The sequence below is a fragment of the Mesoplodon densirostris genome, chromosome 13 (genome assembly GCF_025265405.1).
Source record: "Mesoplodon densirostris isolate mMesDen1 chromosome 13, mMesDen1 primary haplotype, whole genome shotgun sequence".
Lineage (NCBI taxonomy): Eukaryota > Metazoa > Chordata > Mammalia > Artiodactyla > Ziphiidae > Mesoplodon > Mesoplodon densirostris.
Genome location: NC_082673.1, coordinates 23,730,737 through 23,748,891, shown reverse-complemented (window position 1 = coordinate 23,748,891; position 18,155 = coordinate 23,730,737). Strand labels below are relative to the sequence as shown.

At 40.3% G+C, this 18,155-nt stretch overlaps 1 protein-coding gene across 3 annotated transcripts in view; it reads right to left on the bottom strand.

The window, feature by feature from the left end:
• ZBTB10 (zinc finger and BTB domain containing 10) overlaps window positions 1–15,710 on the bottom strand; it is a 32,562-nt gene extending 16,852 nt beyond the window's left edge. For 2 of the 3 annotated variants that reach the window (XM_060116257.1, XM_060116258.1), the window contains exons 1-2: window positions 13,700–14,714; window positions 2,732–3,620 (exon numbers count right to left, since the gene is read on the bottom strand). In XM_060116257.1, the coding sequence (XP_059972240.1) occupies window positions 2,732–3,620; window positions 13,700–14,671 (1,861 nt within the window). In that variant the 5' untranslated portion in view covers window positions 14,672–14,714. Of the gene's footprint in view, window positions 1–2,731; window positions 3,621–13,699; window positions 14,715–15,597 lie in introns of those variants that run through there. The other variant, XM_060116259.1, reaches the window with a different exon arrangement.
• Window positions 15,711–18,155: the final 2,445 nt, after the last annotated feature.

The window sequence follows — 18,155 nt, the reverse complement described above, 5'->3', positions numbered from 1 at the left end:
TAAAACAAAAGGTCAGGCTGAGGTTATAAGACCACTTATCTAGAATTTGGTAGAAAGTACACTGCACTGGAAAATTGATTTTAAATAATCTCAATAGTCTTTAAGGGGGACTAAGATGACCATGTCAGCTACGTTTTTTTTTTTTTTTTTTTTTTTTTGCGGTACGCGGGCCTCTCACTGTTGTGGCCTCTCCCGTTGCGGGAGCACGGGCTCCAGACGCGCAGGCTCAGCGGCCATGGCTCACGGGCCCAGCCGCTCCGCGGCATGTGGGATCTTCCCAGACCGGGGCACGAACCCGTGTCCCCTGCATCGGCAGGCGGACTCTCAACCACTGCGCCACCAGGGAAGCTATGTTTTTATATTTGTCATTTTTCATAATAACCCTATAAAATAAATAGCATATTCTAAAGAAGAGGAAACTGAGGGCACCGAGTTTAGCTTTATTTGATTATGGTAACATAGTAAGTGGCAGAGCTCACTTCCCAATCCTGATTCAGTTTGGGCTCTTTCCTCTACATCAGCGGATTTCAACCTTGGTTCACAACACAATCACCTGCAGAGTTTATAAAAGTTTCAACAACCAGGCCACATCCCTGACCAATTAAATCTATATCCCTAGCAGGGAGATCCAAGAATCATGATGGCCTGTAAAGTTCCCAAGTAATGCCAACATGCAGCCATGATTAAGACCCACTGCTCTATACCAAAAGTTGGCAACAATGGAACACACCCATGTTCATTTGTTTACATACTGTCTGACTGCTTTCAGGCTACAATGACAGACTTAAGTAACTGACTTTATGACCAACGAACCCAAAAATATTTACTGCTTGGCCCTTTACAGTAAAAATTTGCCAGCCTCTGGCTCTGTATCATATTATGTTCTAGCTCTTACAGGACCCATTTTCTGCCACTGAATAAAGGTGGATTCAGAGGCACTAAAAAGTTGTGTAAAATTTTAACAGCTGGAATGTAGCACATCACTGATACAACCAAACTTGTGAGTTAAGCAAGGTTCATCAGATAGTAATGTGATATCAATAACAAAACAGAATTTTCATTTATAAGATATTAGAGATAAGTTAAAAGCATACTAGACTACCAAAAATTAATTTATGATAGACTTAGTCCATTGATACAGCTAGGGGTGCTTGCTAAGATAATCACTAGCAATGTTATTTTTGAAAGTATGCACTGTGGTTCAAATTACTGCTTTTCTTCTCTTTGAATCACTCCAATTATGTGTGGCATTAATTTTAAGAACGGGGTTAGCTCTGATTAGTTTTGTCAATCAACTACTACACAAAATAATCTGCTAACTCCTTATACTGCGTGTTATCTATATAAATTAAAAAAACACTACAGGGTTCCCACCATACTACTAAATGATTAATTCATGCAGAAAAAGACAATGTAGCTCTAATTCTGAGAACTGCTTCAAGGTCTTCTACACTAAAAATTAAGACAAAACATAAGTGCTGCTAAGAAAGTCTACTTACCATTAATACTTTAAAGAAACTACCTCTGGGGTTTTATTGCTAAATACTTGATAAGTAGGAGGGGAAAGATCAGCAAATAGTATTCATTACACATGCATACTGATTTTCACATGATTAAAAATTTCTACCAATGAAAATTAAACCCAAACCTAAACAGCCAGAGGAACCATTTCACAGGATTATGGCATTTTGCCCTTTGGGAGCTAACAACAAGGATTCTCTTTAACAGGAAGTACTCCATCCCCAGATGATCACCATCACGTAAATCAGACCCTGAACAGTTATAGAGCTCTGAAGCAACACAAGCACTAAATCGTCCATGACGGTGGTAGACAAGTCTGGGGTCCACACAGGAAAATCTCAAACCCACTGGGCTACTTCTTCAAATAAGTTAAACACAGACAATCAAATTAAACGTAAAGAAAAGTTTCAAATCTATTTTCAATCTTCAACAATGGCCCCCCACTCACTCCATTTTTTTAAAAACCCACACTACAAATGTGATATGCTGAGGTTCTTATATATATATATATATATATATATATATATATATATATATATATATATATATTCCTTTGGGAATATATTGAAGAGAAAGGTCTCAGAGGCCTCTCTCTTACTTAACTAATGTAAATGAGAATGAAAATGAGGTAATAGTGGGACAAATTTAAAATATTCCAGCTTCTGAAAGATCTATGCGGAGCACAGAACAGTAGCTCTAAACAAAGTAGAATAATCCCATTAACATTTGCAAACTTCTATAAAACAATTATATGTTTACGAAGAAAATTAAGAATAAAGAGTGTTAACTAGATCTCAAAAATGTCCTGAAATGACACACGGATCACACATTACAACCAGAAGATTTTATCTTTTCCAGTACTGGGTACAAAAAGTGATCAGAGGCTAAAGATCAGGAAAGTCAAAGAACTATACATGGAGTCCATATTACGTAAAATATGGGCAAATTCCTATAGTTAACACCTTTGAGAAACTCACATCTACATGCTTAGAGAAAAAACTAAGACATGCTAAATCTTACATTTAGTATAAGATTATGTAAGATATAATATGTGCTTGTTTGAGTGATTTTCTCCCTTCTATTAAAGACTCAAATTTTAGTATTACTTATGTGTATTCTTTTTATAATGAAAAAAATACTTTAAGAATACACACAAGATTATATCCAACCAGAATTAGAACTGAAATACCTTTGTATATACAATATTTACCTGGTTCTTCCTTGATGAATGACAAATCTTCTTCTGGATAGGCAACAGGTGGCTGCATCACTGAGCAATCTTCTAAATTTGTTTCATTATTAGGTGGTATATTATAAATAAATCTCTTTGTAGCTTGGGTTTTCCTCCTTGTTTTGCCAGTATCTTGAATTCCCTGGGACCCCATATTATTCCAAATAAACACTTTTGTTTGACCTTGAGACTCATTTTCTGTCAATTCAGGTGAACCATCCTGGACCCAACTACTGTCATTCATTTGGTAGTTTTCTATTTGGCCCTCGTCGACGTTACAACCATCATTTTCAATTTTTACATTACTTGCCAAATTGGTAAGATTCCGTGTTGCCCAAAAACTGGCAATTTTTTGATCCCGTGATGAAGACAGGCCATCTCTGTTAACTGGTTTTCTATTATTATAGTCCACAACTACAGACTCTGGAGCTTCTGATTTAATGCTTATATTTAAGGCATCTTTAATGAAATTTCGGCAAGTTTGAACAACTTCACTCATTTGAAGATAGCTGGCCACTGTCATTACTTCAATGGCATTTTGGCTTGTGAGCACCAGGTTACCAGAATACAAGAAGTCCAAGATGACTGAAAAACCTTGAACTGCAGCAATATCTAAATGGGTAGTATTGTTTTGGTTAGGGCTTTCTTTGTTTGAAAAGCAATATAAAGTCTTAAAGAAACGGCTGCCTGCAACCAGGATGTTCTTATGAGCTTTAAAGATTTTTCCGCTCACCACAATGCTGACATCACAGAGAATACCTTTCTTCCTCTGTTCATTTAGTTGTCGAAGAAGTTGATAGCAATAAGAGTTCTCATTTGGCCTACTATTAAAGTCACAGTACCCCTCCTCTGATGGTATTTCTGACTCCTGTAATACATGGAAAACATTAATATTAAATTTTATTTACTTTTTAAAGCCATCAGACCAAAGACAACAAATCATTATCAGTAACTTTTTAAAAAGCACTATCAAATATACTAATTTGTTAGTAATCATTACATATTGAGACTGAAGTGTTCACAATCCCAAATATTGAGAGGAAAGGAGTGAACAGTTTAGCTTGCTTCAAGCCACTGTTATCATAAAAAAAAAAAGAAACATCCTGAGGATCGGCAGAATTTCATTTAAAGAATATGTATCACATATCATGCTATCTTTTCAAATATAGCTGAAGACATGGATTAAGAATTATTTAAGGGACTTCCCTGGTGGCTCAGTGGTTAAGAATCCGCCTGCCAGTGCAGGTTTGAGCCCTGGTCCGGGATGATCCCACATGCCACGGAGCAACAAAGCCTGTGCGCAACTACTGAACCCATGAGCCACAACTACTGAAGCCCGCGTACCGCAACTACTAAAGCCAGTGCACCTAAAGCCTGTGCTCCACCACGAGAAGCCACCGCAATGAGAAGCCAGCGCACCACAACGAAGAGAAGCCCCTGCTCGACGCAACTAGAGAAAGCCCGCGCACAGAAACAAAGACCCAACGCAGCCAAAAATAAAAATAAATAAAATAATAAATGCGTAAAACTCTTGGCAAACATTGAGTCAAATAGTTTAGGTCAACAAAGTTAATTAAATCTAACTAATGATAAAGTTAGGACCCTAATAAAAAATGTGCTTCAAACTACAGGAATAACCAAGTATATAATTTCCCAATCAATTTTCAAAATGACTTATCTCTTTAGGACCATAAATACTATCCATCAGGTAAAATTCCTGAACTCAAAATTCTTAATGTTTATAATCTTCCCTCTTAGCAATCTTATAAGTACTCATTACAGTTCATTTTAGCAACACTAAAGCTATGGTAATTTCCTATAAAATAACATGTGATATCAACAGAAAAAATAAAGGAGTGTGATCTAGATTTGGAATGCTGCCTATGCTAGTTATTAAGCGTGTGTCCTTGGGCAAGTCACCATGCCTTCTTAAACTAGAAAGCAGTAAGTACTATGAATGTTTCTAATTAAGAACTTCAGGACTTTACTCACAAAGTGACTAGGTGGTTAAGCTCCCTAAATAAGGCAGGTGTCTATTCTCTCAGGACCTTGCTCAATAACTTTCATAGATAACTGAAGTAATAATTGTTTTCCAGCAAAAAAAAGTGCTTAGACATTTCTAGTAGAAAAGATAACTGACAATGCTGACCTTATTTAAGTGTTAAAGATTCATTACTTTCTTTGGCACAAAATATTAACTTAAATACAGGTCATTACTATAAAATAATGAGATACATATATACAGATCTATGAGTATATGAACCTGGGAAAAACATGGAAAAGATACATGCTGGGAGGACTGATATGCTTGGAGAGGAAAAGAGAGAAGGAGGCATTAGGGGAAAAAAGGGTGTAGGGAAAAAAGCTGTTAGGACTGCAAAATATTTCTCATTGAATATTTTAAATGGTGGTGAGATTCCTGAAGCAATCCCACATCTCCATTTAACCCCACCATGGGTAGGGCTAAATTACAAAAATAACAGGTTTCATTCTGAGTCCTGAACACAGGGGGTCATGCATATAACAATCCCAATTCTCTGAAACTAAACCAGATCACATAATCTATCTAAGAATTTTCGTGCTGCTTCCAGGTATGAGAAGTCAACTGAAAGAACCAAAACACTAGAATTCCGGGACACTTCAGTATTTCACAATAATGAAACATTACAGATAACCCTGCAAATCTGGAGTACACGATCACTACAGAATGAAGTGCAGAAAGTGGAGAATTTCCTTTGCATTTCCAACTGACCCTTGGCAGCATCCCTATCACGTCCCAGCACCTCAACTGCATACTTATACTTCATACTTATACTTACTGCATACTTATACTGCATACTCATACTTCATACTTACACTGCATACTTATACTTCATACTTTTATACTGCATACTTATACTGCATACTTATACTTCATACTTATACTTCATACTTATACTGCATAGTTATACCTCATACTTTTATACTGCATACTTATACTGCATAGTTATACCTCATACTTTTATACTGCATACTTATACTGCATACTTATACTTCATACTTTTATACTGCATACTTACACTGCATACTTATACTTTTATACTGCATACTTACACTGCATACTTATACTGCATACTTATATACTGCATACTTATACTGCATACTTATACTTCATAATTTCATACTGCACACTTATACTGCACACTTATACTCCAACCCCACCCCCACATTCTTGCTCTGCCAGACCAAAATATTCTAAATTGGCTATATTTTCCTACTGAAACACCCAATCCTAAGCAAAACCTGCTAACAGCCACAGTTGGAGTAAAGTAATCAAGTAATTCATGATTAAGTCCCAAATGTTTGCTTTGAGGGGCTGGAGGAAAGGAAGTGAGGTTAAAAAGACATTTTAACTTTTAGATCTTGTACATAAACCAACCAGTATGTTGTGAAGTTTCAAACTATTTAGCAAAGGGAATGGGAAATGTTTAGGACTTGTATGAATATATAAAGAACTAAACCAATACTAAAAATATCTAAAATAGTTACTGCTGTAGTATAATTTTCTACAGAAGCATCATACTGTTTACTTTTACTAAAAGACTTTTTACTAATTTGCTTATGCTCTCTATTCACTACAGCAAATTTCCAAACTGCAGCATCTTTCTTTGATGCAAGCCTAAAACTAAGCTTTGCTATGCATGCCATACCTGCCCAGCAAAGCTCGTTCGGTTCGAAGTTCTAACAGGTATTGTAGTAACAGTATGAATACTTGGAAGAAGCAAAAAGCACTGATCAAAATTTAGCAGCACATCATGAAGGAGTCTGTGGAAGCAGTGAATTAGCATGTACAAGTCAAGAAGTGCCTGAAGTTTATACACTAAGCAGTTCAAAACACTTTAAAAAGGAGGTGGCTACATCATAGCAGTTATTTTAGGCCATGGTGACTGTTCTGAATTTTCTGGGCCAGTCCTAATTTCTGTAATTCTCTGCCATTATCAGACCAAATGTCCTAATTTTTAAAAATAACTTAGACAAAAGCCTATCCACCAAAATATTTGCCCATTCCATTTTTGACACAAACTATGCAAAACCAAACACGCTATTCAACCACTACTTTTTCTCATTACTATTGTGCAAGAACAGTAATGTTACCTGTTTCTACAAGCAACACCAGCTGTTTCTCCTTCAGTATTGATCAGAGCACTGTGCCATGTTTCTGTAGCACCTATTAAACATGCTCTTCACAATGAAGGGTTTACAAGTCAAGAATATATGTATTCAACAAGCGGGAGTATTATTTGAGGATATGGGTAAAACAGAGCAAAATAAGCACTAAAATAAACTGCCAATATTATTTGCTGAACCAAATAAATTCCTAGTACTAAAGACAAAAGTCATAATAGATCCCTAAGAAGTCATCTATCTCTCTAGTTCTTTCTTTAACATTCTATGTCCATTCTCAGTATATTGATAAACATGAGATATCACTGATAAGTAAAAATATACTGATAAAAAGGTTTGAATATTTCCAAAACTAGTCTTTTTAAAGACCAGTTGGAAAATTTTCTATTCTCTTTCCCGAAAAGGAAAACACGACTTAGCCCAGACATTAGTCTAAACTAGATAAACAAGGAGATTTTAAGGGAATGGTCAGACTTCAAAAATCAGACAATTTGCTATACCAGAGAATCTATAAATATGAAAAGTCTTCCGTTATTTTATTTGTGAAGATGTCCATACGTAAAATTATAATTTTAGATCTGGAAGACACCTTAATTAACTTTTCCAAAATTAAGAAAATATAGAAAAGTATACATTTGGTTAAAATCCTCACAGCTTATTATCTTCAAATTTATTTCCAGAGAGGACAAAAAATAGTAAATATTTTACTCAGAGAAAAAGCTGCTAAAAGCTTGAAAAATCCTGACTTTACTCACTTATTTAATAAGCATTAAGTGAATGCCTACTTTAGACAGGTTGTACATTGCAGACCCAAAATGAATTAGTTCCCAACCTGAAGTTATCACTACTGAGCAAGATTCTTAAGGTACTGAAGAGTATAACAAGCATGTTATGAGAGCAGAGAGGAAGTGTATCTAATCCAGTTTTTTTGGAGGTGGGGGAGGAGATGCTTTTTGAAAGAAAGATCTGAGCTGAACCTTAAAGGATGCCAAGAGTGGAATGGTAGGATGAGCACTCTAAGCAAATGAGATGGCATGAGAAAAAGAACCAAGATGGTCTACAGATCCTCACAATTCTAGATTTATGAAAGAACTTCAAGGTGATCCCAAAAAAGCCCAAGAAATGCAACTATGCTCTTATGAATGTTTTTGGAGCTAAGTGTCTATAAGTTGCATCAGATTATCAAGAGATTCGAATCCTGCACAAGATTAACCACTGCCATAGGTGCCTACACAGCTTTAGAAGTAGTGACCTGATTGAATTAGCAGATAGAGATGACTGTGGCAGCAAAGTGGAGGATAATTATCAGGGGATGAAGACTAGAGATACTGTGACCAGGGGAATCTATTGTTAATAGTGCAACACACTGCACTCGCCAAGAAACAAGGACCTTAATTAGGTAACAGAGATAATAATGGGGGGAGAGGTAGAGAGGCAGAGCCTGGAAAAAAATTTGGAAAGTAAAATCCATACTTGAGTGATTAACTAGATTTCAAGGTAGGGGAGGGGAGGGAGATCATAGGGTCTTCACAGCATTCTAGCTGGGGGAGCTAGATAATGCCACCAACCTGCAGAGAATCCAAGACCACACTACCCAGTCTCCCCACCCTTCTGAGGGGTACAATGGGAGAGAGAACTTCAGTTGCAGTGAGCTCATCTGTAGTCAATCCATAAATAAAGAAATGCTATTTGGCTAAAAAAATCAAATAATTAGTATTTACCTCCCTACCCAGAATTATAGTCCTCTTTTGATAAATGCATCAGTAGAAAAAACAATTTCCAACATAAACATCAAAGTGTAAGCTAAAAGCATTAAAACCAAAAATCTTTACTACTGAAAGATTTAAAACATCAATGTCCACTTACAAACCCAAATTCAGTTTCTAGTAATGAGGACAAACAAGGCCACTGCGAACATGATGCCAAATAGATGCCTGCTAGTAGTACTGACAAATTATGTAACAGTCAGTAGAGAAAGAAAGGAAAATCTCCTTTGCAATCTTCTATCACTTCTCTGATCTCCTTGAGTGATGGCATCTTTCCTTGCAATTTAAGTACTATCCCTAGAAATTCTAAATCTATAGGCCTGGGGTATTAGCCTTCAGGTGATTACAACTTCCAACCATTTTAGATGCCAAAAATATGCTTTATTACGAGCTCTCCTCAAAACCCACACATACACACTACACAGGTGCTTCTAAACAGCAACTTACGCGTATTTCATCGTGGTTCTCCCCTGCTTAAAACTGCTAAATAGTTTGCCCATTGTTAGCAGAATAAAATATCAATACAATCATTTCAACATAAAAAGATCGTCCATAACCTGGAGTCTGTCTACCCATTCAAACTTGATTTTTCATCCTACTCAACAACCAAATTATCTACTTCTCAGACACATCAAGCCATCAATTTCCACTATGCTCAAGCTGCTTCCCACTGCAATGCCTGGAATGCCCTCCCCTCTTCAACACTTATTCACTTAACACAATTAAGTTAGGAGCCAATTCTACAAGCTTCTCCCAACCTTCACAAATAGAACTGATGACTTTCCTTAGTGTCTTAACTGTAACTTGAATATACTTCTAACATGGTAGCTATCATTTTATGTCTGTCTCTCCTTACTAGAGTACAAGTTTCTTGAGGGCAGAAAAATGTCTTATTTATATAGGTTTATCTTCAGTGCCTTGTATCTACCTAATATGTGTATGTAAATTTAAGAGGGAGAAACAAGCCAATTCTAGATACACTGTAACATATAGTAAAAACCACAAGGAAAAGGAACCAGCTTTTACCAAATCAAACACAATGAATGACTATTAGAACCTATGTATTATACAAACTGATTACTTAATGGGCCATAGGCTCCGTAGTCATCTGTAATACCTATTTCTCCTTGCTAGTTTAAGGTTTTTTCAGTCTTTCTTCCAAAATCTTTAAAACAAACAAACAACATATTTCTGCCAAATGCAAAGAAGGCTAGTAGATCTGTCCCACCTTTGCTTTTGTTGCTCACCAACATATTCCAATTAGTAATTTTAATCAGATCACTGATCTGAATTACATATTTACTTTCTGGAAAGGTTAACTAAATTTATAACAATAACACATTTGAGTGCATGTTTTAAGCTTACTAAACTGGAAAGAGTTGACAGAATGTGTGATTTAGGCTACGAAAATTTCACAACTGGGTAGAAAGTGATCTGAACCAAGATACAGTGGTAATCACTGTTATTAAAGCAATTTTAAAGTCCTCTGGGCCAAATGGTCAACTCCTATATGAGCTAATCACTGAACCTGACTCTTAAGATATAGGCAGTTGTTACTCAAAACAGAAACTACATGTTGTCCCTTACAAATCCTTAAAAATACAAGGGTACTTCTGAAATAGAAGGCTCCAGAACACATTCTGAAAGCAGATTTATGGACTCTCCTATGAGCAATCCTTAACAACCAACATCCAAATAACAGAAGAATATCAAAGGTTTTAAGAATGTGCCACAGGGAATTCCCCGGCGGTTCAATGGTTAGGACTCCACACTTCCAATGTAGGGGGCACAGATTCGATCCCTGGTTAGGGATCCCACAGGCGTGAGGTACAGCCAAAAAAAAAAAAAAAAAAAGAATGTGCCGCAGTTTTTTGGCCACCACCATGGAATTAATGGAAAATAACTTTTCTCTTACAGAAGGCATATAAGAAACAAAAAGTAAAGTAACCCTTATTCACATACTAAGATTTGGCCAAACTCTTCTCAAAAAAACAGGCCTCCATGTGCTCCTGATTACGTTTAAATAAAGAGAGGATAAACACACAGATGCGTGTATGTGCAAAGACTGTGGAAGTAGATAGAAGAAACTGTTATTGGGAGGTGAGGGGGAACTAGGTAAGAGGGAGACTCATCTGCTATTATTTATCCTTCTATACTTTCCAATTTTTGAAAATGAGCATGTATTATTTTCATAATAATAAAACTATCTTGCTAGTCCTCTGGGTTTAAAAAAAAAGGGAGGGGAGGATAAAGGGAGTGAACTACACCCTAGCCTCAAACTTAATTCTTGCCAGAGGAACTCCAAAACTCTTATTTCAGCATTTTTAAGACAGGACAAGGCTAATGCAAGATATTTCTTACGAAGGTGAGAAAAACTGCATGTATGATGAGAAAGTCTCAATGTTCAAAGAACTGAATGGCCAGAGTCTCTAAAAGTATGAAGAAGAGAACTGGTTTGCTCTCTAGAATCAAGAGTGATTCCATGAGATAAAGTGGCTCCCAAACTGAGAAAACTGGTAACACTGAGACATGAGGTACCAAGTCCCCCCAAAAAATGTTGTTATAGTTACCTACAAGCAAAATAAGTAATGATGACAATAACAGTTATCATTTACTGAGGGATTATGTGCTGGCATATATACTTTGCATACATGAGGAAACCAGAAGGTAACTAACTCATTTTCCTGCCAAGAAAGAGGATTAGGACTCAGGTCCCCCTTCTTTAAACTCAAGAGTGCTCTTACAGATTGTGCTATACTGCCTCCTACAGGTAATCAAAGGCTACATGGCAATGGAAAAAAAAGTGATTAACTCTGCCCGTAGGAAAAAATAAGTCAGTTCTTGAACCTGACACTCATGTAATAACAAGACAAAAGGATTCTATAGGTGGTACCTGGGGTCAATCACAAGGTAACACCCCAAACTAAGGTTAGTTAGAATGAAAACAGAAATAACATCCAAAATCCAATCCAGGGAACCAATAAATAGCCTTAGACAAACATGACTACTAAACTTTATTATTCTCAGTCTAATGAAATAATGTCCTAAGAGAAAAAAGGTGGTCTACAGATTATATCTGTAAAAAGGGAGTTTAAGGGGGCAAAGGGTAAGGGAGGGATAACTCACGGATTAAGTTTAGAAAAGGTTTTACCTAGGAATGAATTCCCTAATCCAGACATATGCCTAGGGGAGAAGGATACACCACACTAAGTCTATCATAAAGTTATCCACTAATTCCCCTTCCTGATTTCAGGTTCACTAAGCAGCTAATTATAATTTGTACTCCCATTCAGATCTGCCTACACGTAGACTACGCTGAAGAAGATAAGAGTAACTGGTCCACTGGATTAGGAAAATTCATTCTGATTGTCTTTTTAAATGTTTCTAAATAACCAACTTACCATTTAGAAAAGCACACTTTCATTTTCACAAGCCTTCCACCTCCATCATACTACTAAATAACTTCAAGAATATGTAACTCTTTAAAGCCTCTAGACTCCTCTTCTGTAAAATGGGAACAGGATAATTACTTGCCAGAGCAGAGTAAGGGACATCTGTATTCGGCATACAGAAGACAAGTTTGGCACTCCAGTGCCCAAGCTCACAAAGCTAGTAATTGCAGAAAGCTGAGATCTGAACCGAGATTTACTCCAAAACTTTTTTTTTCCATTGCAACATTCCTTATAGACTTCAGTCTCATTTATCACGAAGAACTGTAAGACTTGGGACAATTTACTTAACCTTTCTGGGCCTTATATCTTTAAGTGACCTTCCTTCTAGGGCTTAGGCAACTATAACTTGTGCAAAAACTGTTGCCATAGCCCCCTGAGAAAAACAACCCTATGCTTTAACGTTAAAGCCTCAACTTCTGGGAAACTTCTGGGCTACAGGGTTATTGGATAGTGCCTAATTAACTCCAGTATAAGTGTTCTGAACAGCAAGATCACTCCAATAAAGACACAAAGGGACTTAATATCCGAAAGGTGACTTTCTAAAATCAATGGCTAGCAATACAAAAGAATAAATTCGATCCACCACCACAGGTTGTCTAAAAGTCTTCGAAGCACTGATCAACATCTGTTTGGCTTGAAAAAGGATTATCAAAATGCTAAGACTATTATCTTTAGACTAGAAATATTAAAACAAGAGCTAAGAACAACTGAAGTATAGCTTACTTGTTTTATAACTAAGAACTTATGATTTTAAGGAGTCTGGTAAATACATTCTCTACCAGTCCAAATCAACTACTTGGTATAAGTAACTTTAAACATTTCAAATATGCTAAGTTTAAAGTAAACTGCATTTACAAGAAACTTTTTGAAAAGGGGGGATTACAGAAAATCTCAGCACAAAAATCTGGGTAGAAGGAAACAAAAACTACCACAATTTACCAAAAGTATGCCTTTGGAAAGAGAAGTTCAACAAGTTTAACGGAGATGGATTTAGTAAAATAATCCACGAAAAAGGAGTCTTATCCACATAGCTTCCTCTACATTTACATACTGCTCTCATATTTCACATTATCCTGATATGATAAAAAATATTTTTCTCCGTTGGATGTTCTCCTAAAAGGGGTAGCGTCAAAGATTAAGGAAATTGTTTAATTCATTCTTCAAAGAGTTACCAGATTTGACTTCCACCGGCAAGCTGAAAGACTACCAACATAAAGCAGCTTTCCTAAAACCACAGCTAATAACATTTTGACCCCACAAAGCTAACCTTACAGGGTTAAACCCTTCCACCTCGCGTATTAAACTTTCCTTTTGATTCAACCTGATGGGCAAAGAAATCTGCGTCATGAAAAAATTAAAACAAATTCAGCGCTACAATTAGAAAATTGTTATTCCCCCCTCCCCCTCCCCCGGTAACTTTTGAAAACTTGTTCCCAGGTTTTCTAACCCCCCCACGCGTAAGCTCCCGACACCTCTCTCCCAACAGGAAAGATGTCTTCACCCAGGAAAACGGGGTTTTCAGCTGATAAACCTTTCTCCCGAAGCAGAAGCAGAATACACCGTACCTGGGCGTTGGCTTCGTGGAGTTTGTGCTCAGTAGAGACGTGGTGCCTCAGAAGGAGGGTTTTCTTGTAGTTGCGGGTCCCTCGCGAAAGCTCGTCGTGCCCCACTGGAGGCAGGTCCCCGCTTACCCCGTCCTCGGGGGTCTTCTGGCACCAGCCGCAAGACATAAGGCCAGTATCCTTGGAATAGCGCAGCCAGGGAAAATCTTTGAGCCAGGAGGTCTGAAAGGAGCACTGGAGCTTCTGCATTAGGGACTTGGGCCGCGCGAGCGGGAAGTGCTGGACAGTCTCTCCTTCGCCAGCTCCCACTCCGCTGCCCTCCGCTTCGTCCCCGCCATCGCCGCCCGACCGCCTGCTGCTGCTGCAGCTGCCGCCTTCCGCCCCGCTGCCGTCGCCCAGGCTCGCCCCCTCCTCTTCGTCCTCGGTGCTGTCGCTCAGGGACGCGCCGTCTGGCATCAACTCCTTCCCCTCCAGCGCGTCCAGCTCCAGCTCCACGGCCGCGGGCCCTCGCCCATTGAAATGCCTCAGGGGCCACGCCGAGGTCTCGGGCCGGCCGCGGCTACTGCCATTGTTGCCGAGCCCCCCGCCGCCGCCGCCGCCTCGGAAGGCCAGAGTCCGACGGTTCCTTTCCGCTAGCAGGGGGCCCCCTGCGCCACCGCCGCCCAGAGAGGTGGGGCCGCCCGCGTCTTGGGGGAGCAGCAACTCCTTGGTTTCCTCGGCGGCGGCGGCCACCCCGGCAGAGGCCTCCAGGTCTTGGGGCTCCAGGCCCTCCAATTCCACTTCCTCGTCGGCCCCCCGCCCATTGAGCTGCTGCGGCGCTGGCGGCTGGGGCTGTCTTGGCTGGGGGTGCTGGGGCCAAGCCGAGGCCTCCCCGCCAACGTTATTGTTCGCGGAGCCGCCGCCGCCGCCGCTGGCGGTGACCAACCCGCCTCCTCGGAACGCCAGCGTCCTGCGGTTCATTTCACTGAACGACATGGCGCGCGCCGCCGCCGCCGCCGCCCGGTGCCCCGGCTCGCGCCCGGCCTCGGGCCGCGTCCCGCGCGCTCCCCCTCCGCTTCGCCCCCGCCCCCACCCCGGGCGTTCCGGTCTCGCGGGGCTCGGCCTCGCCCTCCCGCCCGGCTCGCGCTCGCTCCCCGGGGCTACCTCACGCGTCCGCCGCCGCCGCCGCCGCCCGCCGGGCCGCCGCCTCCGGCCGCCTCGTAATCCTCCACCCCCGCCCCGCTGCGCTCCGGGCAGCGTCCCGCGCGGAGAAGGGGGCGGGCGGCGGAGAGGTGAGCAGCGAGCCGGGGCGCGTGGGGCCTTCGAAGTTGAGAGGCGGAGTGCGGGGAGACCCTCCGCTGCCCCCTCTTTAAAGCCGCGCGCACACACCGACCCTCCAAACAGATATCCTTCCTCCGGCGCGCCGAGGAGTCCCAACCCGCTGCCGGCTTCCGAGGCGCTGAGGGCGAGAAGCACGTTAAACTGCCGGGCTCCGCCACATAACGAACCGACAATAAAGCCGGCGGAGCGTTTCCGTCCGACCAGGCCCCGGCGGAGGTCGAATGGCAAATGAACAACGGACCGTGCGCCCACAATGCACCGGGGTAGCAGTAACCGCTGGAGGGGGAAAGGGTGGGGGCCGGGCTGGGGGAGGGGGGCTGGGCTTGGGGCTGGGCTGGGGTGGGGTGGGGTGGGGGCGCCAGGGGACCGGGAAAGGGGCCGGGCCGCGCCTCCGGCCTGGGGGCGGGGGTGCGGCCGCGGGGAAGGAAGTCGGCCGACGAGCGGGGGACAAAAGGCCGGGCGGCGGGCTGGGGGTCTCGGGGAGGGGGCGGGCGTGTGCGGCCGGGGCCGGGCTCCGCGGAGGACTAACAGCTGGGGAGTGTCAGGGTCTGGCCGTCTCCCCGCTGCCCGCACGCACCTACCCGCGCCCGGGAAGCACATTTTCCTTCTCTCGCCACGAGTTCACCTGGGACTTTGGAAATAACTGTGCGGTGGGAGCTGCGCTCCAGCCTTGTCATTTGCTGGGGGTGGGTGGCGGTGCCCAAGGAAGTGAACTTATTTTGTTCCTTCACAAAGACTGGACCGGGCTGTGCCTTTCACGCGAGGAGGTTGCAACCACGGACACCTCCTCGTCTGATGCATTGTGTGTGCGAGGCAGCACCTCAGGCCCAAGGCAATAATCATTTCACAGAAAATGCACCGCCCCGAGTGTCTTATTGCTGTGATGAAATGGAAATTTAAATAAAAGGTCGAACACGTGCGTTCAGTGGGAAGTATTGACATGGGTGTTACATCACCAGCAGCCAATCAGATAACTCCAGTCGTGTTTATACTTCTACAACCACCTTGTGAGTATTACAGTATGTCATAACGTTATAAATATTAGGCAGGGTTTTCCCCAAGAGTGGGGAGGAGTCTGCTTATACAGACGCTGCGTGCGACTCCGAAGATCGTGTGTTTAAAGGCAAGAATTGATTTGTAAGACTTGGTTTTTTTTAACTGTTTACACTGCATTTGGAATTTAGAATGATTAGAAGAACAGATGGAGCTGGAAATGAAACTCTTACAGTAATAATCGTAGTCAAGTTTTTCCGAAGATTTTCCATCTTAGAGCCCTTATACTCCTATTTAAAAATTTTTAATATGCTAAATTTAGCAAAATCTAAAGTGTTTAGATTCATTTTACTATTTTGAAATGTGAAACAAACTTGTAAAAACACAGGAAGAAAAAATAAAAGGAAAAGCAAAAAAAAACAAGAAGTGTGAAATCTTAAATTATTTTTATTCAAACCTATTTCAGGTTAAAAAAAGATTCTCAAACTATGGAGGAGCTTTTTACTCTTTTAAGAAATATAATAAGAGGACTAAATGAAACAGTGTATGTAACCTTAAAAATAACTCAATAAATTAAAAATTAAAAATATATATTAAAAGTTTAATCACAAACTAATGTAAAATATGTTCAAGATAATCACTGAGTGGGAAAAAATGATATGTTACTTCTTACATTAATATATGTCAGGATGTGCTTGGGGAAAAAATACAAAGTGTGCAGTTGTAGATTATCCTGTGTTAGAGGTTTTAATCTTCTACATTATATATTAATGGAAATTGTGTATGTTTAATAAAGAGCATGTGTTACAGTTTTTAGGTTCTCTTGTGATTCAGAAGTTTCTACTTTTAAAATAATATTTAAAGCTTTGAATATACCATGTGGAATATGGAATATGCTATGTTTTTCAAGATTAACTTTAAAAAATCAGGTTTTCCCAGACATATTATAAAATACCATTTGTCTTAATATTTTTAAATGGACTAAAAACATGCATGCACAGCCAGACTCATATGTTATTGATTATATAGATTTAGTCAAAACAACTTTCACTTGATTCACTGTAATTTTGGTATCTGTATAAATGAGCAGTGTTGTATATCAAACAAAAAATATGAGTTCTACCTTATAGATGAAATGTAATTTTAAGTACTAACTTGCCACAAAAAGATTTTGACTTTAAGATTTTTTTTCAGTAATGATCATATTGCCACCTGTCCATATTGTCACCTGGCCACCAGTGATCAACAGCTTGAAATTCCAATATAGGTCCTCAGGTTGGTACAGTTTGTGGGTTTTTAAAAGATTTTGTCCAGCTTTGTTTTAGTTGGAAAGTTTAGGACAGTGGAATCTATGATGACCTAATTTGTACGTTAGAGAAATGAGAGGATTCTGCCTGCTTGGCTGTATGTATTATGTGCTTCCATGTAATATATGGAAGAATGTTATAATAATACTGTGCTTTGTCTTTAATGCATTTTTTAAAATTCTAGGCACTTTGCAAATAAATACATATACATTATTTATTCAATTTTAACCACCACCGCCTCCTCCATAAAAGGAGGGAACAGTTACTGAAGTTAATTGCTTATCTAGGGTTAAGGTGATGGGAAGTTAAATGTACTTAAGAACTTTTTAATTTCAACTTTAAAGATTATTTTCATTCCCATACTGTTAAATTCATATCTTTGCTTCTTTTTTTTTTTTTTTTTTTTTTTTTTTTGCGTTACTCGGGCCTCTCACTGTTGTGGCCTCCCCCGTTGCGGAGCACAGGCTCCAGATGTGCAGGCCCAGCAGCCATGGCTCACGGGCCCAGCCGCTCCACGGCATGTGGGATCTTCCCAGACCAGGGCACGAACCCGTATCCCCTGCATCGGCAGACGGACCCTCAACCACTGCGCCACCACGGAAGCCCGCTTCTTTTCATCTTATATGCCTAGTACATAGTAGGCAATATATAAGTTTAAGCTAGTATTATTATTTTTGCTGATTCCGATAGCACCAGAATCACCAGAAATGCTTGAATCCAAAAAGTTGTTAATTGTGTCCGAACTCTATTTTTCTCAGACATATATCTTACCTTGTATTTTGTAAAATTCACATCATCTTCTGTCTGGAATTATGTTTAAACGTGCACTGATGAGGAAT